Genomic DNA, 22,055 nt, shown 5'->3' with positions numbered 1-22,055 from the left:
GTTTTTGGAAACCATTCCTTTCATAATTTTTAATGATACCATAATATTCCATCACATTCATAAAACATAATTTGTTCAGCCATTCCCCATTTGATGCACGTCTCCTCAGTTTCCAATTCTTTGCTGTTATAAATCTTTTTTTGTACATTAGGATCATTTTCCTCTTTTTAAAATCTTTTTGAGATACAGACCTAGTAGTGGTATTTCTGGTTTAAAGGTATACACAGCTTAATAGTTTTTGGGGCAAAATTCCAAATTGCTTTTCAAGATAATTAGACCAATTTACAGCTGTACCCACAGTGCATTAAAGTGTTTGTTTTTCCATAGCCCCTTTGGCATTTGTCATTTTCCTTTTTTGTCAATTTAGCCAATTTGATGGGTGTGAGATAGTAGCTCAGAGTTGTTTTAATTTGAATAGTGATTTAGAGCATTGTTTCGTGTCTGTTGGTAGCTTGGATTTCTTCCTCTGAAAACTGCCTCTTTATATCCTTTAAACATTTATCAATTAGGGAATGACTCATACATTTTACTCAGTTTCCTCTATATTTTAGAAATGAGACCTTTATCAGAGAAACTTACTGCAAAGATTTTTTTCCCCTAGTTTGCTGCGTCTGATCTAATTTTAGCAGAATTCATTTTGTTTGTGCAAAAACTTTTTACTTGACTATCTTTTAATAGTATTAGAGAGAGAGCCAGCTTTCATGCCAGGATGACCAATGTTCAAGTCCCTCAGGCTCCCTCCCAATCTCTCAGGGCTCTAGGCCAGAGCTTCTCAAACTTTTTCCACTTGCAATCCCCTTTCATGGGAGAAATTTTTACATGACCCTGGGTATATAACTATATTAAATAGGCATACATAACCTTCTAATGTTGCTAAATTTTTTGAGACCCCCACATTCAGTTACATGACCCCATATGGGCTGTAGGCAATTCCCTAAGACTCTTTAGAAGGAGTTTCCTTACCCAGTAGTTCCTTTCATATCAATGAAAGCACAAGTCCAGGCCTTGCCCTATCTTGCCTTTTTAACTGGCAGAACACTTACCAACACAAGTTATTTTGGAATAATCTGGCAGTATGCATTCTGATTAGAGAAAAAGATAAAACCAATACTGCACTGGAAGAAAGCATAAACATGAGAAACTGCGCTGTTATTACAATAGATCTAACTCAATCTTTTAAAACTGGAAGTTGAAAAATGGGAAACAGACAAAATTAAAGCTATTGATTCAAACTCTCAGAGACATTTAACTAATGGAAAATTATCACCATAATGATGAAGTTGAGAGCCCAAAAATTGTCTTAGCCATGAGATATTTTATCTCATTAGATGGAGAGACATGGCAGGCAAAGGCAACATTGGTTTAGAATATTAAGTTCATTATGGAAGATGGTAAACAGTATCACCAAAATGAAAAAACAAAAACAAACAAGTGATGAGAGGAAACAAATTTGCAGAGAGGTTGGCACGAAGCTCAGGCAGTTTTTGCAGGTGAAACTAGAAAGGGGTACAACAAATAGGGCACGGAATAAATGTACCCACATTTCAATCATGCTCTGTTCCCACTGGCAACAACAATGAAATCACATTTGGACTCTGCTAACTCAGAACCCAGTGTGAGAAAGTGGCTGTGACATTTAAGAGGATGAATTTGGGAAAATCAGACCCAAGTGCATAAGAAGTTTGTGCTAAATAGTGACATTACTGAGGGAAGAGTTTTGAAGACAACAGGTTTTGATCAAGATTGTAGAATGAGGTTCGAAGGGAGCCAGATTTACCACCTCTCAGAAAACAACAGTGGAAAACACTAAACATGACTCTTAAACTTCTACATAAAATCACCACCTTTACCAAAAAAAAAAAAAAGGAAAAGAAAAGAAAATGCTAATACAATTAAATATTATGGAGTAGAAAAATAGCAAAACATATGGAAAAAGAAACTGCTGGCTATCTGAAGAGTTGCCCTGAAAAGGGATGCCTAACAAAAAAGGCATTTAAGTAGAAAATAAAATTGGTAAGAAAGTTATAAGAGCAAATGAAAAAAAAGTTAGAAAGGGAACTCATTGGAAAAATAAAAGTGAAAATTAAAATATGTTAAAAAATAAATTGGAAGGAAATAATGAAAATCCCCCAAATGGAGCACATAATAGATTTTTCTAAATAGATATTAAATGATTACATAAAATAATAGAAAAATTACAGATGGTATTTTATCAATAAGGACAGGTAGGATTGGGAGTCAAGGCAACCCTTTAGTGGATAAGAGTACTGAACTTAAAAATTAGGAAGAAGCTGATTTGAATCATTCCACAGACACCATATGATTTCTGGCAAAGTACTTAACTTCACCTGGCCTGTGTGTTAATCTAGAAAATGGGGGGTTGGACTCAGTGACCTCCTAAACTCCCTTCCATTTCTAACTCTATGATCCTATGAGACAAATGACAGCAACTAACAGCTCATGTCACTGCTTTCTATTTCTATAAACTTATAAAATGCCTTATGTACATATCAAGGGTATACTTGGTGAAAACATGAAAAAGGAACAGACTGGCTTTTGCATATAGTTTCCTAAAATGTGTCATCTCCACAGTCATATAACTGATGTAGTGTGGTGAATAAAAGATCATGCTGAGTCTGTTGTTTGAGTTTTTTTAAAAAGCATTTGAATAAATCTAGATCAAATGAAAAAAAAAAAAAGCACTTGACTTGGTAGAACAAAATGCAACCATAAAGGCTTGCCTCAAACTAAATGTCTTCTGCACAAAAGGTAAAAATCCTGTAGGCAAGATTATATGACAGGTACACATTTCCATCTCTGTTCATGGAAATAACTTTCACGAATTATCTGCTGAGTATCAACATCAGATGAGGCATAAAAACTCAGGTTTGCCATGTCATAATCAAATAAAAGTATATCTAATTGGTGGCAGGCTGGCTCTATAACTGAATAGGATGGGGAGACCAGGGTGGATAACATTTGGGAACTGTGCCTCTAATAATCTCAGGTGGCTTGCTGCTCCCAAAGTCCATGAGAAGGTTATATAATAGATTCCTATATAAGGGGTTACCTATGTTTTGGACTAAATTACCTCTGACATAGTTTATAGCTTTGAAAAAAATTTTTTTGTGGTAAGAAAGGGAGGGGCTAGAAAAAGTTAGCAATAATAATTATACAGCCCAACTGTCGGATTGCTGTCCATTAAATAATAATACAAAACGAAACAGAAGCCTTCCGTACATTGGATAGTTCCTTTCTGGGGGATTTATGTAAATAACGGGATCTTGAAGGATAAGGCATGTAGGAATTGAGTAACCAAAGTATGAAATTGTGTATTCATTGAAATTGTTCCATTGGTGCCTAGTGCTGTGAAATGCATGAAGTATTTAGGGTAGTAGGTTTTAGAGCTAGAAGAGACTTTAGAGATGAAATAATATAATAAAATAAAAATAAAATCCTTGATTTTAAAGAAGAGGTTGATGTGGCCAAGGTAGCAAAGGTCATGGTAAATGGCAGAGTTGGGATTCAGGCCCACATCCCAAATCTGATGATCAACTTTCTGAAGATGTGCTTTTCATAATTTAGAAGTCTATTTCTCAGATAACAGACACAAAATTCATTTCTTGTCCCAAACTTTTGAAGACTGAACTTTCAATATACCTTCATAACCCAGAGAACCTAAGGTCACCTCCAGGCCAGGATAAAACTATGGAGCTGGCCTTCAGTGGAAGTACTTAATAAATATTTGCTGAATTTTGTTTTGTGAGGCATTTGGGGTTCAGTGACTTGCCCAAGGTCACACAGCTAGTGTCAAGTGTATGAGGCTGGATTTGAACTCAGGTCCTCCTGACTCCAGGGCTGGTGCTCTATTCACTGTGTCACTTGGCTGCCCCTCCTGAATTTTCAATTTAAGTAAACTCTGACTTTAATTGCCTTACAAGTCTGTCATAATCCTGTGTTAAGTTAATGTGTTTATTTGGGCGGCATTTACTGACTAAGTATAGTCAGTAAAGATCACACTGTACTCTTAGGAAACCAGATCCTTTCTTTAAGGCTTTCTAAAGCCTTCTAATTGGCCTAAGAGCAGTTAAGCCAGCTAATGAAGTAAATGTGTGTGAAAGAAAAAAGGCCAGACACTTTTTTTTTCCTCCCTAAAGAGAGAAGGACCTGGAAAATAACCTCTGAGTTTTAGGGAGGTCAGAAAGTGGTTTTATTTCATAATTTTCTTAATTATTTGCTGGAGAATCCACATGTTAAATCACTGGACTCAGCAACAATATTAGTTATAGGTAGAGTAAGCAAGCCACCTTTGTAATGTAATTGACAGGATCTGGGGATTCTAATCTTTTCATTTCAGCCTATTGTTAATGCTTCAAGAGTTTCCTTTGGAGTTTAATTTATTTGGGCTGAAATAAAACTTGGTTCCCTGTTAAAATTCAGATAACTCCTTGGAATGCTAACACACTAAGCTAATATTATTAGAATCTAAGTATAAATTCATTTTTCCAAGCTTTTCAGCGATGTGAGAACATTTTGATTGGAGACGCAGAGTGGGATATGGAGAAAGATGCCCGGAGCATTAGAACGCTGTTGAGTATGGCAGGTCTTGGGTGAGAGCTCAAGGTACCTAGCACATGAAAGTATTATAAGTACATAGGGTAGAGAGTTATTTGCTAAGAATAGGAATTATAGAAAGAGAGCACTGAGAAAAATTTTTCCATTGGGGATTGGAATCATTGTTCAATAAAAATGGAAAATTGGATATAGCTCTTTGCAATAAAAGTGTTTGGAGGCATACTTTGCATTATTTGCAATAAAATTGTAACCAAATTAGCAATTCAGTTATGAAAAAGACTCATAAAATACTGAAGAAAAAGGAGTAATATACTTGTCTAAATTATAGAATTTAGGGATACTTTTAGCCTTCAAAGAGAAGAAATCAGCAGAAAGATAACAAATGGGTTTGATTATATCAAGATTAAAGGATTTTACTAAAGAAAGCAATTTTTTAATGGAATGGGAATGACTGAAAAGGCTATGGTAAATGAATTAAAGAAACCAAATTGTCTTAAGTACTTCCATTTTTTAAAATTGCCCTCCATTAGACTTGAAGCAAGGGAATATGTATTTAGTGTTTCTCCTTACCAGTTTTGCAGAAAATATCTCTTAACAGACTTGTTAATTTTAAACTTTGAACAATCTGATTTGCCAACAGAAGGTTGGTATTTATTCTACAACTGCATGCAATGGAATATTGTTGTGGACCATGAAATGATGAGAATGAGGAATTCAGAGTAACATGTGAAGATTTATATGACCAGATGAAGTGAAATAAAGTCAAAAAAATAATATACACAATAACTACAACAAAATAAATAAAAATGTCACTAAAAGTTAACTCTGTATAATTGGAAAAAAACCAATGAAGAGAGAGAAAAGAGATAATGCAATGAATCATGTCTCCATTCTCAAGTCACTGCTAGTTTGGTCATTACTTGGACAAAACATATTTGTACATTTTTAGTTGGTGTCCTTATTGAATGTTTTTGCATAATTAATTTTATTACTGGGAAGAATTCAACCTGGAGGAAGAGGAGAATTCCTCCCCCACACACACCAAATAAGTAATGTAAAGACATTAATGCTTGTTATAAAAAGAAATTTCTTTTGAAAAAAAGGGTTGAAGAAAAAATTGTATTTAAAGTAAATATATCACAGAAGTCCAACACCCAGAATCTAAAAGGAGCTGACCTCTATAAAACTATATGTAAAAATATATTTCCCAATAGAACAATGTTCAAAGGACTAAGCAGTTTATAAAAGAAATTAAAATTGTTAATAAACACATGAAAGGATGCCCCAAATTCACTAATTAGAAAAATGCAAACTGATAATATATATATTTTAAAAGATAAAATACAGTGTTAATGGAGTTGTAAGAAATGGGCACTCTAGTATATTTTTTATGGGTGTTAAGAGATACCAGTAGGTAGTTATAAGTAGTATTGCTAGGATCCTATCCCAAGAATATTAGGAAATACTTGATCTCTGTATCTCTATAAGCATATTCATAGCTGCTTTGTTTGCAATAACAAAAAATGAAGCTATTTGGAACTGCTAATGGAGCCAGCTCTTATGAGTTTGCAAGAGCCAGTTTAAAAATTTTCAGTGTGAGCATTTACACTTTGGAAATCAGCAAGCCATAATCATGGTTTGATTCATTAGTTTGTTGATTGCCTAGGCTTAATAAAGTGATGAAGAAAATGTTAAAAATGCATATTAAACTTTAAGAGGTTCTGTGCCTTTTTGGAGAGCCAGTTGTTAAAATATTTACCAGCACAATGCTGGCTGAATAAATTATTATATATTAATGTAATGGAATATTTGTGTGCTATAGATAATTATGAAACATTTCAAAGAAATATGAAAAGATCTTTCTGAGGTATTTTAAAGTGAAATTAGCAATACAAGCATTGTATACATACTCACTACATATATATTTTAAAGAGAAAGAAGGATAAAATGACCAAGGATGATGAAATTCCAAGGCAAGTTTGAGAAAAAGACACAACAAAATTATTTTCAATGCTTATTTTAAAAATTAATTTGGGGGCAGCTAGGTGGCATAGTTGATAAAGCACCGGCTCTGGATTCAGGAGTACCTGAATTCAAATCCGGCCTCAGACACTTGACACTTACTAGCTGTGTGACCCTGGGCAAGTCACTTAACCCCCATTGCCCCGCAAAAAAAAAAAAAATTGCTTCTGCCTCATTAAAGGTTAATAATGAGGGGCAGCTAAATGGCGCAGTGGATAGAGCACCTTGGAGTCAGGAGTACCTGGGTTCAAATCCAGCCTCAGACACTTAACACTTACTAGCTGTGTGACCCTGGGCAAGTCACTTAACCCCAATTGCCTCACTAAAAAAACAAAAAACAAAAAACAAAACAAAACAAAAAAAAGGTTAATAATGGATTGGTTAAATTGTTACCCATTAATTTACATATTCATTTGGTAGTCTTTTTTTCATGTTAAGTGTATAATAAATATAATTAAAAGAGTTTTTTTGAAATCCTGAGTTTGAATTTTTCTTGACAGATTATGTTATATTTGTCTCCTTGCTAGCTTAGATGACCTTCTGAGATATTAACACTCCTCATCCCATATCCTAATATTAATCTCTATATTAGTAACATTTGATTAGTTCAAAAACTATTTTAGCAAAGCCACTAACTAGATTTATGCCTTTGAGTATTTTTTGAGCTTTTTCTGCCTATGATAATAGTTTTGAAAAATAACCTTTTCACTGTGGGCTGTTTAATGCTTTCCCCTTGTTTTGCAAAACTACATTTTTCTTTCAATATTTTATATCAATTTTTCTTTCTCTCTTCACTTATTTCTCTTCTTGTGGACCTCCAGCTTACTTATGTCCTTTTGGTCATACCACATTAAAGTCTTCATACAGTAACATTAATAACACAGTCCAACTTCTTAAAGTCATTTTTTTTGTTTTGTTTTTTTTGTTTTTGTGGGGCAATGGGGGTTAAGTGACTTGCCCAGGGTCACACAGCTAGTAAGTGTCAAGTGTCTGAGGCCGGATTTGAACTCAGGTACTCCTGAATTCAGGGCCAGTGCTCTATCCACTGCACCACCTAGCTGCCCCTTAAAGTAATTTTTAATTCTCATCTGTATATGAATACATTGTACTTACTGAATTTGGCCTTTTCAGTTTCTTTGGTTTTATGTTTCATATAGTTGCATCAGTAGGTTTTTTTAAGATGGTAATTTATTATGAGCAGGAAAATATTAAGATTTTTCTATGTACATTTCTAATAGGGTTTTCTCTAATGAAAATAAAGTGAATTTTTTTTAGTATTTTAATTCAGTAAAATAATTAACTACATTTGTTTTCACAGACATTCACTGTTTAATGTATCATGGATATTAAATCATGCTTGTATATTGGTTATTTAGGTGACTATTATATGGTTAAAAAGCTCTTGGAGGAAAACAGTGCAGGTGACATGAACATAAATTGCGTAGATGTGCTTGGGAGGAATGCCGTTACCATAACTATTGAAAACGAAAACTTGGATATTCTACAGCTTCTTTTGGACTACGGTTGTCAGGTACAAGGCTAAATAATTTTATTATTAACTAAGATAACTCAGGTATTCTAGGTTTTCTAGTTTTCCTTTCTTTTTGGTTTCTGGTTTAATTCTTAAAATAAAATGCCTTTCCCCATAGGAGCTGCATATATTGTGATTGATTTCTTTACTCCCAAGTTCCTTTTAATTTCTCTCAGTTGCATTACATATGATGTGGTCATAATACCATGATTGATTTGCTAAAGGACTCCGCTTTTTGTTTTTACTAAGGTACTTAGTAGTATAGTATATTTGTTCCCAAGAATAGCATAAACGTTTTTCAAGAATTAGGAGAACAGTGTTCTGTCCCAAGACAATTTTAGTGGTGTAATAGCAATTTTTATCACTGTCTTATAAAGCTGTTTCCATTTTGACCATTTTTCTCATGTTCACTTTTATAAAATTTCTTTTCTTTTCTTTTTTGCCTGAAATCTTATCTGTTTGGTCACAGATCAAGGTGAATGATCTTTTCCTAGAAAATTTGATCTTTTCCGTTTGTCTTCAAATCAGCTCAGGTAGGAGGACAGGCATGAGAATGTATATTCACCAGGTCCTGGAAGAATTCAGTTAGAGGTCCAACATAACAATAATATCTATTGCTTTTCTCTGTTTCAGTTAGGTTTTCATGAGACAATGCTTTGGATAAATTATTTGTCTGCAAGTTGTATGCATGATGATATTAGGTGGTATGATGATAAAGTAATTGTTTTACGTATATGATTCATGAGAACAGTTTTAGTATTTTATTATAATTACAAATCTTAGCTTGATGTGTAATGGTACAAAATGTTTGATTACAAGAGTTGCACTAGGAATTATCTATCTATCTATCTATCTATCTATCTATCTATCTATCTATCTATCTATCTATCTATCTATCTATGTGTATTTATATTATATATATTTACACACCCCATGAGTAGGTTAGCTACTGTATACCACATAAGCATGTCTGCATACATATATAGACACACATATGTATATGTGTATATTATATAGGTGAGGCACACAATATATACACACATGTACATACATACACATACACACATGCATGCATGCATGAGAGGCAGTTTGACATAGTACAAGACTAACTTCAGACTCAGGAAGATTTGGGTTCATGTGCTGCATTTGACATGTTAGCTGTGTGATTATGGGCCGGTTATATATCACCTTAGAGTCAGACTGAACAACAACAACAAATTCAAGATTACAAGGAAATACAGAATAGATTTTAGATAACATGAAAAATGATTAAGATAAGAGAAAATTTTAAAGGATAAGATTCAGTAATATGGAAAATTTAGTTATGTGGGACATTTTGTTTCCTGGATGATGCTGAGAAAAATGATGTTTTACTGCATTTATCTGTGTATATATAACACACATGTAGTGTTTATTGATATATATTGTGTGTGTTTATACTACCTAACTTACTTGCATACTCATCTAATTAGCTGACAAATAAACAAGGCACTATTATAAGTGGATGTTAAAAAGAAATAAAAGACATAGTTTTCGTCTTAAAGGAGCTTACAGTAAGGGACATATTTGGGACATAAGGCATATAGATATAAAAGCACATTTGATAAATGTTAAATGAGTAGGAATTTAAATGATGGAGAAACTACTATATTTTGGGATAGTTAAGAAGGGCTTCATGCAAGAAATAAAAACCAAATTGCACCTTGAAGGTAGATTGAGAGGAGTGAGGTGAGCAAATGTGTGGAGCAAAGAATTACAAGTTGTCCTTGTAAGACAGTATATATACCCACCAGCTTAGAACTAGAGAGTAGTGGGAAATATTACTTTGAAGATGATCTGGGGCCAAATTCTAGAAGATCTTAAATACCAACCCAAGGAGTTTGAAATTTTATCCTTCAAAGCACTGGGAGCTATTGATGGTTTATGAGCAGGAGACTGGGATGAATAATGATATGTTAGGAAGATTAATCTTATGGATCTGTCTAAAATAGATTAGCAATCAAAGTATGAGGTGGTAAAGGCCTAAACTATAATGTTGGTATTATGAACTTAAAGGAAGGAATAGATGGTAATAGATTTTATGAAGTAAGAATCAGTGGACTTGGTGAATATATGGGGCAGAGGGAGGAAGGGAAGAGATATAAGGGAGAGGGAGAAGTCAAAGCTGGCTTGGAGCTTTTGAACTTGGGTGTGTTTGATGATTATGGGACTATTAATATAAATAAAAAAGTCAGGAGTAGGGGTGCAGTTTTAAGGGGGATGTTACTTTGGTTTTAGGTATTTTGAGTTTCAGACAACAGAGGGATGCCAAAGTAGAGATATCCAGAGCATTCAGAGATTGCAGAACTAGATGTGGGAAAAGCTCAGAGATAGAGATAAGAAATGGGGGGATTATCAGGCAGCTAGGTGGGCAGTGGATTGAGCACTGGCCCTGAATTCAGGAGGACCTGAGTTCAAATCTGGCCTCAGATACTTGACACTTACTAGCTGTGTGACCCTGGGCAAGTCACTTAACCCTCATTGCCCTGCCAAAAGAAAGAAAGAAAGAAAGAAAGAAATGTGGGGATTATTTATATAGAAGTGATGTTTTGGAAATGGAATAAGTGAATAAGATCTTCATTGGAGAGATTATAGGAAGCCCAGGGCTAATGACTCCATTTCGAGGAGACCATCCCCATGTTTGGGAGGCCAACAGGTAAGACAAAACAGCAAAAAATGCAGAAAAGAAATTATCAAGAGGTAGGGGGAGAATTAAGCATCTATGTCAAGGAGAGAATTTCATGAATTAAAAAGTGGTTCACACTGTCAAGTATTGTAGAGAGGACAAGAAGAATGAGAACTGGTAAATGACCACCGGATTTGATGGTAAGGTCATTGGTGATCTCTAAGTGTATAGTTACAGTATAAAAGAGGGGAATCAATATTATATTAAGTAGTATGTAAAGTATTTTGTAATCCTTGAAGTGCTGTAGAAATGTCAGTTGTTATTAAGGAATGTATGGATAGTGAGGAAAAAGAGGTAGCAGGTGTAAACCACTCCTTTAAGAAATTTGACAGTAAAAAAGGAGGATAAAATGAGAATGGTAGGTAGAGAAAATAGGAGGATTAAGGAAAGTTTTTTCAAGGTAGCAGAAATATGGGCATGTTGGTTGGTAGAAGAAAGGAACTATAAAGAGGAAGAAAATTGAGAAAAGACAATTCTAGAAAAAACGAACAACTTTTATGGAAAAGGAAAAGAGAAATGGTATTAACAGCCGAGGAAAGAGTGAGATGAACTTTGAAGTAAGAATATTTCTGTGGGAAAGAATGTGAGAATGGGTGTAGAGATAGTTTGAGTTGGAGAGAATGGCTTGGTTGTTTTACTTATAAAAGCAGATATGAGAAGAAGACTGGTATGTGGGGAAATGTGGGAGACAAAGTCATGGGAAAATGCTGTATATCTATATATTTAAGTCCTTATACAGCCTTTGGGGATATAACTACACCAAGGAAGATATTTCGTTATAAAGTGGTTAATGTAGTAATGCTTCATTTATCAAACATTTAATACTGGTATATTTTCTGTAGAAATAATGTTTACTCCCTAGGTATTGGAACTTTTTACATTTAGCTACCTTATGGAAATTATTCTAAAATATATTGTATGCTTGGCTCTCTTCTTTAAAAGAGTAATAAATATTCTGGATCAGGCCTGTGTTTCTATAACTAGAAATCAGCTTATTTTGAAACAAATTTAACTTTGATGAATAAAATTCATAATTATGAACTATGAAATATGATCATTTATTGTACTGTATTTGATGCAATAATTTCTATTGTGTGGCCTACTCTTTTGTATTTTAACAGAATGATATTCTTTTGGGGCCATTGAGGTGTTATTCCCTTTATTATGTGGCCTCAGTCAGCTGTCATTCTGATGTATCATTTCTCACTCTTAACTATCATTTCTCAGTGTCAACATTTAGCAGCCTTATTTCCCATGTTTGCTTCTGGTCCATTATCCATCTGTCAGCAGCAGTCAGAAGTTGATTTTAATCAGAACTAAATTTTCCACACAATTTCCTATCAATAATGAATAAGAACCCGCATTTTGGGGAGTATAAAATGCATAGATTTTATTTTTGGCAGCCATTTTCTTTTTTGTTTAAAAAACCACCAACAACAAATTGATTATTTTTTTCTCTATCTGTGGCAGTCTTCCAAATGGTTGAGGTTGTTAGATATATGGTTGTATGATTGCCAGTTAAGAAGGATGGAATTTTAGTTGTTCATTTTATTTACTTGCATTTGGATCGATGTTCATTGCTAGTTGTAGATGGAACAATTGCTGAAGTTGAAAAGAAAGAAGTGTTCGCAAAGCATTGGAGTGATAGTGTGATAATATTCTGTCCCGTGTAACATAGGCTTAGAAGTAAAATAACAGCAACAAAGTGTCTTCTCTTTTCTTGAATATGACATCTCTGTTTTATAAAATTTTTTGTTTCTTTTTTTTTGGACAAGGGGAAGGAGAGGGAAATGTGAGGTGTCAACTGTAGACCAGGTGTATCAGGCAGGGATTTTTATAGTGGTGTGGGATGTAGGAGGGATCTAGCAAGTTCAGTTTGCTCTGTAGATCAACTCTGACTCTTTCTGTAGGCTAGGAAATGATCTGTTACTCCAGGCCTCAGTTAGCCCAGGTGTTGTTTACTTCTGAATCCTTAGGCAAAATGGAGGAGAGCTTCCTTTTATTTAGTGGGTGTTTCCTAAGCTTATGGAGTGATTAGAAAGTATTGTAAATATGTATTCCCTTCTTATCCTCAAGAAAGAATTGTACTTGGTTTTAAGTTAGGCTTTAAGTTGTGCATTCTAGTGAACAACTTTTTAAAAATGACATGCTTTAAAAAGAAATATAAAGATATTATATATTAGCAGGACATTTTGTTAGGTTAATACATTACTGTGCTTAAGTTTTTACTCCTGAACCTATCACTTCTTATCATTTAATTTACCTAACATTGTATTGGCATGGTCCATAGTCTACCAACCTTTGGTGATTGGAAGGCCCCAGACTTTATTAGTTTCTACTCACTTTTTGTTCTTGGTGAGACAAATACCATATTAGGGAATAAGTTGGAAAACAGAAATTTCAAGTTCTCCCGTTTCTCTTTCCATCTTTAATGGTCCCAGAAGTCTAATCTTTGTAATTTATTCTTCTTATTGTCAAATTGGTACCACTTGACTTAGGATTTACGTTTTATCAACAAGAATAGAGAGTTTTTGCCTTGGTGAGAATGTTTTCTGTTTTCTCCATTTTCACGGCTGCATCAATGATTAATTTTACTAGATTAGTGAGTACTTTATGTTCAGTAATAGTTCCTGGCAATTTCTTTTATAATAAATTTGAATTGTTAAGATTCTTTTGGTCCCCAGTTCAAAAGTAAAGGTCTTGAAAAAATTTCAACCTTCATTCCGGTGTGGCTCAGTACAATTTCACAATGAATAGCCCCATCAGTCAAGTATCAATAACTTAATCAGCTCATGAACTGAAGCAAGGACAGAAGTAAAATCTTGTGGTCTATAGAAATAACCTAAGGCAAGCAAACATACAATTGATAAGGGTCTTAAATTTTTTTATATTCATTATTATTGTATGTAATAAAATTAGTAGAGTTAAACTAGTTGTAGTTCTGAAACTACTAAGGAATAGTTTACCCTTTTTATATTTTCTAATTTCATTTTAACCTTTTTTTTTTTAAAGTCCACAGATGCACTTTTGGTGGCTATCGACTCTGAAGTAGTGGGAGCTGTTGATATACTACTTAATCATCGACCAAAACGATCATCAAGACCAAGTATAGTAGTTAGTACTCTTAAATATTCTTTAATTTAGATTTTAAATCAGAACTGAATCAGTAGAGTAGCTCCCATGCCCATGTGCACCTATTTATTCCTCCTCAAAACTTTTTTGACCTGAAGAATTATATTCAACTGGATTCTCTTACCATGCAAATTAAGTCCCTTAGTGAATTAAGTACTTTCAAGGTTATTCATTAGTGCTTTGAGGCTGCTAGGGTTAGGCCTTTTAGTGACTGAACTGACCTTTTGACTGAGAGGGATGTCCTCAGTTTTGTGGATGTGTACCAAAATTATTGGCTTCGTGGTACCAGTCTGCAGTGAAAAAAAAACACCAACAAAACCAAACCTTGAATATGTAGCTTATCTATAGATTGTTTTTCATGCATGATCTGAGAATTCTGATCCTTTACCCCGACACCTGAAATATCTCTATTCACAGGCTCTATCTCTAGCTTAAGTGGGAATTATAAGCGATAGGGCTTAGAAAGGTGAAGGAAATACCTGTACTTTCTCCTAATTTTTTTTTTCCTTTTTATGACACCTATATCCTAGCTCCTGTCCTGATTTTAGTCTATTCTGTATTCTTAATCCTGGGTTCCAGACCTTAATCTTCTATCCACAATTTCGGCTCCTAACTTGTTCCTTGCAGGAATCTAGACTGTGAAATAGTGGAGGTATTCTTGTAGTGTTGCCATTATTTCTAGCAGAATCATAGAATCTTAGATTTGGAAGGAATCCTTCCTATAGCATTTGTGAAAAGTAGTCATCCAGTCTCTTTTCAAAAACTTCTAGGGATGGGAAGCTCATTACCTTTCAAGGTACCCCATTCTGTTAATTCTTTAAGTAGCAAGTTGAACTGTTTCTCCTTGAGAATTTCTATCCAAAGATACAGGTTTTCTTCCTTGGAACAATTCCCAAGAAATCTACTCTCTCTTTCACCTGGTAGTCCTTCAGGTGCTTGGAGTCCACCATGCTATGTTCTCTTAATTGCCTGCACTGTCCTGCTTCCATTACAACTTCTCTTTTGAGACCCAGCTCAACTTTTACATAATCCATGAAGAGCATGGGTTTTTAAAATTTGTAGATGATGTCAAAAATAGTTAAAATGTTTAATAAGATTATAGATACAAAATTCTGTAGTTGATGATTAAAGCTTTCCATGTAGCTTATATTTGAAAACTGTTTTTCAACTTTGAGTTATAGGTAAATTAATGAAAGGCAAAAATACTGATGAGCTATTGCAATTTCAGCATAATGTGTTCAAATCCTTAATCTGCTTGTGTATGGTAAAGTAAGAATTATCACAAAGATATTTTGTCCTTTTAAAAAAATTGTTTTTCTGCTAGCTTCTGATTCTCCTAGCTAGGAAATTACTATCTTTGTGTAATTTCTTTTTTAAATTCAGTGAAACTTGCTGATTTTCTATTCCTCTAGTGAAAGTGGTCTTTTTGAGCATTGGTCTTCAAGTACAGATGCTGTTTATACATGGTTCATATTTTAAAATATAAAGTAAGAAACTTGAGCTTTTAGATAGCTGGACTTTTTGTGTGAAAGTATTCTCCAGGACAGTTTTATAGCATATTTCTAAAACCAAATAGGAACTATTGCTTTATGATGTGCTACAGTGTGTTGCTCTTTCTGTTGTCACCAGTAAAGATATGAAAACCAAACCAGTGTAGATTAAACAGAGTTACCCTTCTGTTGTGTAACTTTTGATTTTATAATGGAAGTTAATTGGATTACTTTTTAAAATAATGGAATGGAAAAGTTCCCAAGGGAACTTTATCAGAATTCTGCTATTGCATGAAAATGTCCATCTTTTGTTAAACTCTTATACTCCTATTGGCTGCTAATCTTTACTTTCTCTTGCCATCACCAGGAAACTCTGAACTATTGGCATTCGTGCTTTTGTGTAACCTTGATAGGAAGATAGTGAAATAATGACTACAGGGCATATGTAGAGAATAGTAAACTGCAAAGTTGTGCTAACTGTCCCTTCTTCCCCCACACCATTTGGGTTTTGTGGTATCACCATGTCTGGGATTGGAGTAGAGAGTTGGAGAAACATCTCATTTTCCCCATCCATTTGTTATTTCATTTGCTCATGCAATTTCCTTTTTTCTAAGTTTGTTTTGACATCACTAAAATTGTAAAGAACATTCTTCTAGGAAATGAGAATTTATAGAAAGGGATTTTTAATATGAGTGTACCTTGCCTATTGTTAATTTATTCCAGGAAAAAAAGCAAAAAATGTTATGGATTATAGTTTTTTCAGAATAATGTTGTTATAAATGAGTGATAGGATAACATTATTGTGGGGTTTGATTATAATGTATTAATAATGTCATTTAAAATTATGTTGGTCAGGGCAGTATTATGTGAGAAGTACTTAATTATTTCATGAGAAATTTAGTATAATATTAATATATGCTAACATGTTACAATACTTAAACATATGTGATAATTATATATAATGTAATACTGTTATATATGCTAATAAGCATATTTCAAAAGTAAAAATCATAACATTTAAGAGCTTGATGTTATATTCAAGGTCATTCAGTCCAGTCCCCATTTTATAGATGAAGAAATTGAGTCCTTAATGATCAATTTGGTTATCATGAGTTCTTTCAGCTCTTATATGATTCTGTGAATATGCTTTGTTATATTAGGATCCCTGGACTGCAGTGTATTTTCCCATGAAATTGTGGAAAGTATTAAAATCATTGTTTCTAATAATTTTTTAGAAATTTCCTTTTTTTTGTCTTAACCTAATTATGAACCAACGTCTTTGCTATTTTGAAATTTTCTTGCTGGCATGACTATATTTCATTCAGATTTAAGTTAAGTTTTTGGCTTCAGGTATATGGTAATGAGCAACTAACTGAATTTCACAAAAATTATATGGTTCCAAGAGATGTTGATAATATTTTTCACAATCTTTATTATGTCCTTTAGGTTTCTAGCTATTTTTCTTCTCTAGATATTTTTCACTTGAATCTCTTGGAAAAAATTCTAGATGATGCAAGTTATAACCTGAACATCGATATAACTATCTTTCAGAAACTAATGGAGCGAATTCAGAACCCTGAGTATTCAACAACTATGGATGTTGCTCCAGTCATTTTAGCTGCTCATCGTAACAACTATGAAATTCTTACCATGCTTTTAAAACAGGATGTATCTCTACCCAAACCTCATGCAGTGGGCTGTGAATGTACACTATGCTCTGCAAAAAACAAGAAGGACAGTCTAAGACATTCCAGGTCAGAAAATTAAGGTGGTAATTCACTAATGAGGTGCCTGATAGCTGCAATAAAGTAGCGTATATCAGTAAATCAGTTGCTTGATTGTTTCTTTTTGTGGTTCTTCTGTTTTACTGGAAAAGTTATTTTTGGTAGCTCCTTTTACTTCCAGAGTGCTAACAATGTCATTATTTTTAGACTATCATCAAACATGATTTTAGTTGTTGGTATTCTTAATGTGCCATATCTCTACGATGATAGTGTCGTATTAAATAAGTCAGAAAGCATTCATAAACTTCTCACCATGTGCCAGGTACTACTAGAAAATGGACATATAGAGACAAAAATGAAATAATCCTGGCTTTCAAGGAACATATGTTCTATCTGGAGAGACAACATGCATGTCAGTATATGTGCAAGGTAAATGCAGGGTAAATGTTTTTGCTGGAATAGGGCACTAATAACTAGACAAGGGCAGGAAGATCTTCAAGTAGAAGGTGGTGCTAGAGAAAAGTTTTACAGGAAAGCAAGTGTTTTAAGAAGTGGAGGTGAAGATGGAATGCTTTCCAGGGATGGGGGACACAGTGCGAAGGAGTGGAGAGGGCAGGTGGAATGTGTGTGAAATATTATAGCAAGAAGACCAATTTGGCTGGCCCATACAAGTGTGAGCAGGGCATACATGTATCATAATGTGAGAAAGGTAGGTTTGGCCCATTCAGGCTGAGGAGGTTTTAAAAGCCAAACAGAGGAATTTATAATTGATCCTTGAGGCAATATGAAGCCATTGGAGTTGGTTAGAATTGAAGGAGTACAGGAGTGACATGGTCATAACTGCACTTTAGGAAAATCACTTTGCCAACTGTGTGTAGGATGGATTAGAGAGGAGAGACTTGAGGTAGGCAGACAAGTTAAGAAACTATTTCAATAGTCCAGGCAAGAGGTGATGAGGGCCTGAATTAGGATAATGGCCACATGAGTGGAGAGAAGGGGGATGGTTGTATGAGATGTGGAGGTAGAAATGGCAAGATTTGACAACTGATTGGATGTTATCAGAGGTGGGATATATGAAAGGGAAGAGTAAAGCATAAGGCCAGAATTGCACACCTTGGTAATAAGAAGCATGGTGATGTCCTTGATAGAAAGAAAGAAATTCAGAAGAAGAGGTTTTGGAGGAAAAATTAGTTCAGTTTTGGATATGTTGAGTTTGAGATATCTATGGGACATTCAGTATGAAATATCCAGTAAGCTTTTGGAGAAGCCTAACTGGAGCTCATGAGAGAAACTAGTGCTAGGTATATGAATTTGGGAGTCGTTGGCATAGAGATGATAATTAAACCCATGGGAACTGTGTGATAGAATACAGAGAGAAAATAGAAAAGGACTGAGAACAAAGCCTTGGCGAATACCCACAGTTAGGGTGTGATATGAATGATGAAAAGAAGGAATGGACAGATAGGCTTGAAGAGAACCAAGAGAGAGCATTATCATAAAAAATCCAGAGAGAAAGGAGTTTGTCAGAGGCAAGTTTAGTCATTATTGTCAAATGCTGCAGAGAGAAGAATGAAGATTGAGAAACATTCCATCAGATTTGGCAATGAAAAGATCATTGGATGAAGAAATAGGCACTGTGAAGAACTTGAAAAGATTCTCCAAATGTTTCACCAACACTTTTATTTTGATATTCAATGACTTGAATGTAAAAGTAGTCACAAGAAGAATGGCAGAAGCTTTGTTGGAAAATATAGTTCAGTTGAGATTAAGATATGAAAGAGGCTAAAGGTTGTAGACTCCTCAGAAGCATCATACTTTTATATCATGAATACTTTAATGAATATTTAATTATGGCATTCAACATGATGAGTACCTAATTACAATATTAAAAATGAAATTGTATTTTTAATAAACAGAAGATTACTGGTTTCAGATATAATCATTTCAGAATCAGCTGTGTGTAGTCAGATCATCAGTTCATAGCAAACTAGAAGAGAAAATGAAGATGAGAGTATACTATGTATGAATGAACAAGCATTTATTAAGTGATTATTATGTGCCATGGCACCCTCTAATTGCCCCAAGAGTGTTAAACAACAGTATTAAAGGCTCCAGAGAAGTCAAAAAGGGTGAGGACTGAGAAAAGGCCATTGGATTTGGCAATTAGAAGATCACTGTTAACTTTGGAGACAATAGTTTCAGTTGAATGATGAAGTTGGAGGCCAGATTGCAGAGTTAAGAAGAGAGTGAGAAGAAAGGAAGTATAGACTTTCAAGGCAAGATATGGGAAATAATTAGTAAGGATGGATGGGTCAAAGGAGAGCTTTTTTTTAAGATGGGAGAGATATGGGCATATTTGTAGGTAATAAGGAAGAAGCCAAAAGACAGGGAGAAATTGAAGGTAAGTGAGAGAGAAGGGAGGATAGAGAGGGACAGTTAGCTGGAGAAGATAGGATGGAATGGAAATCACTTGTATATGGGGAGGGATTATCTTTGGCAAGTAGAAGGGCCACTTCTTTATGTGAGGTAGAGGTGATGAAGAAGAGAGTATGGGAAGACACCGGAATTTTGCAATATGAGGTGGAAGGAAAAGAGAATGACCTCAACTGTTCCAATGAAATGTGAAGCAAGGTTCTCAGCTGAGAAACTAGAGGAAGGGAAAGTGATGAGAAGTTTGAAAAGGCCTGAAAAGTTTTGGAAAAGCCACTGTGATAAGTGTTAAAGTGAATTGATTAGGACTGTAGAATACCTTGCTGTAGTGAAGGCCCAGTTGAGATTATGTAACATCAATCAATCAATAAACATTTTGAAGTGCATACAATGTGCCAGTCCACTGTGTGAACATAGTTGGCATGGTTTCAAAATTTTCTCTGCCTTTGTTCAGCAAAATATGAATTGGAACAAAGGCAGTGGATCCAAGGCTGGGGCTTGACAGGCCAATACTGATGAAAGGATTAAGAAACAAGGGTAGTTTAGTAGAGGATAGTTTAGAATTGAACTGGTTCACCAAGAGGTCAGGATGGGGAAAGGAATATATAGCCAGTGTAGGGACCATTGCCTGAAAAAGAACTGAGGGATAGGACAGCTAGGTGGCGCAGTAGATAGAGCAACAGCCCTGGATTCAGGAGTACCTGAGTTCAAATCTGGCCTCAGACACTTAACACTTACTAGCTGTGTGACCCTGGGCAAGTCACTTAACCCCAATTGCCTCACTAAAAAAACCCAAAAAACCAAAACAAAGAACTGAGGGGCAGAGGATTTGGAGTGAGTATGATGAATGGGGTTAAGGGCAATAATGCAGAGGAAAAGATGGAATGATAAAAGATAATTATCAGATAAGGGAGTTTTGTGAAGATGAAAGTGAAACACTTGTAGATTATAGTAAAATCAAGAGTATGACCATCTCTGTGTGTAGCTGAAGTAGCTGAATATGAAGGGGAGGTGATGAATAGATTTAAGGGATTTGATCTGGTAGATAGAATGCCTGAAGAACTATGGACAGAGGTTTGCAATATCACATAGGAGGCAGCAACAAAAAACATTCCAAAGAAGATCAAGAAAGCAAAATTGCTGTCTGATGAGGCTTTACAAAATGCTGAGGAAAGAAGGAAAATGAAAGGTAAAGGAGAAGGGAAAAGATATACCTGACTAGATGCAGAATTCCAGAGAATAGCAAGGAGAGACAAGAAGATTTTCTTTGTTTCTTTGTTTCTTTTTCTTTTTCTTTTTTTTTTGAGGCAGTTGGGGTTAAGTGACTTGCCTAGGGTCACACAACTAGTAAGTGTTAACTGTGTGAGGCTGGACTTGAACTCAGGTCCTCCTGACTCCAGGGCTAGTGCTCTATCCACTGTGCCACCTAGCTGCCCCTGAAGATTTTCTTTTTAAAAAAATTTTTTTTGTTGTTGAGGCAATTAGGGTTAAGTGACTTGCCCAGGGTCACACAGCTAGTAAGTGTCAAGTGTCTGAGGCTGGATTTGAACTCAGGTCCTCCTGAATCCAGGACTGGTGCTCTATCCACTGCGCCACCTAGCTGCCCCCCCCCCCACCAAAGATGTTCTTAAAGGAGCAATGCAAAGAAATAGAAGAAAAGACAAAAGATCTTTTCAAGAAAACTAGAGATTATCAAGGGAAAGTTTCATACAAAATGGGCATGATAAAAGACAAAAAAGGTAGGAATTTAACAGAAGCAGAAGAAATTAAGAAGAGCTGGCAAGAATACACAAAAGAACTATACAAGACAGATCTTAATATCATGGATAACTATGGTGGTAGTGTTACTGATCTAAAGCCAGGCATCACAGATCTAGAACCCAACATCATGGAAATTAAGTCAAGCAGACCTTAGATAGTGGAGGTGACAGAATTGCAGCTGAGCTATTTTAAACCCTAAAAGATAATGCTATTAAAGTTCTGTACCCAGTATGCCAGCAAATTTGGAAAACAACAGTGGCCACTGGATTGGAAAAGATCAGTTTACATCCCAACCCTAAAGAAGGGCAATGCCAAGGAATGTTCAAATTACTGAATAGTTGCTCTCATTTCATGTCAACAAGGTTATCCTTAAGATTCTGCAAACTAGGCTTCAGCAATATGGGAATTAAGGATTAACAGAAGAGCAGGCTGGTTTTTGAAGAGGCAGAGGAACTAGAAACCAAATTGCCAACATTTGCTGAATTATGGAGAAAGCATGGGAGTTCCAGAAAATACCTATTTACTGCACTAAACACAACAAAATGTGGCCAGTCTTTAAAGAGATTGGAGTACCAAATCATTTTACCTGTCTTCTGAGGAACCTGTATGTGGGCCAAGAAGCAAGTCAGAAATCGAATGAAACAATTAGTTTAAGATTGGAAAAG

The 22,055-nt window shown here is 34.9% G+C and overlaps 1 protein-coding gene across 2 annotated transcripts in view; it reads left to right on the top strand.

Moving 5' to 3' along the window:
• Positions 1-22,055, top strand: part of TRPC1 (transient receptor potential cation channel subfamily C member 1) — a 77,967-nt gene that overhangs the window by 8,836 nt on the left and 47,076 nt on the right. The window contains exons 2-4 of one of the 2 annotated variants that reach the window (XM_043997056.1): positions 7,974-8,128; positions 13,866-13,967; positions 17,027-17,229. In XM_043997056.1, the coding sequence (XP_043852991.1) occupies positions 7,974-8,128; positions 13,866-13,967; positions 17,027-17,229 (460 nt within the window). The remainder of the gene's footprint in view (positions 1-7,973; positions 8,129-13,865; positions 13,968-17,026; positions 17,230-22,055) is intronic. The other variant, XM_043997057.1, reaches the window with a different exon arrangement.

This window comes from Dromiciops gliroides, chromosome 3 (assembly GCF_019393635.1).
Source record: "Dromiciops gliroides isolate mDroGli1 chromosome 3, mDroGli1.pri, whole genome shotgun sequence".
Lineage (NCBI taxonomy): Eukaryota > Metazoa > Chordata > Mammalia > Microbiotheria > Microbiotheriidae > Dromiciops > Dromiciops gliroides.
The sequence above is the reverse complement of the archived record's forward strand: the minus strand, read 5'-3'. Positions and strand labels throughout refer to the sequence as shown.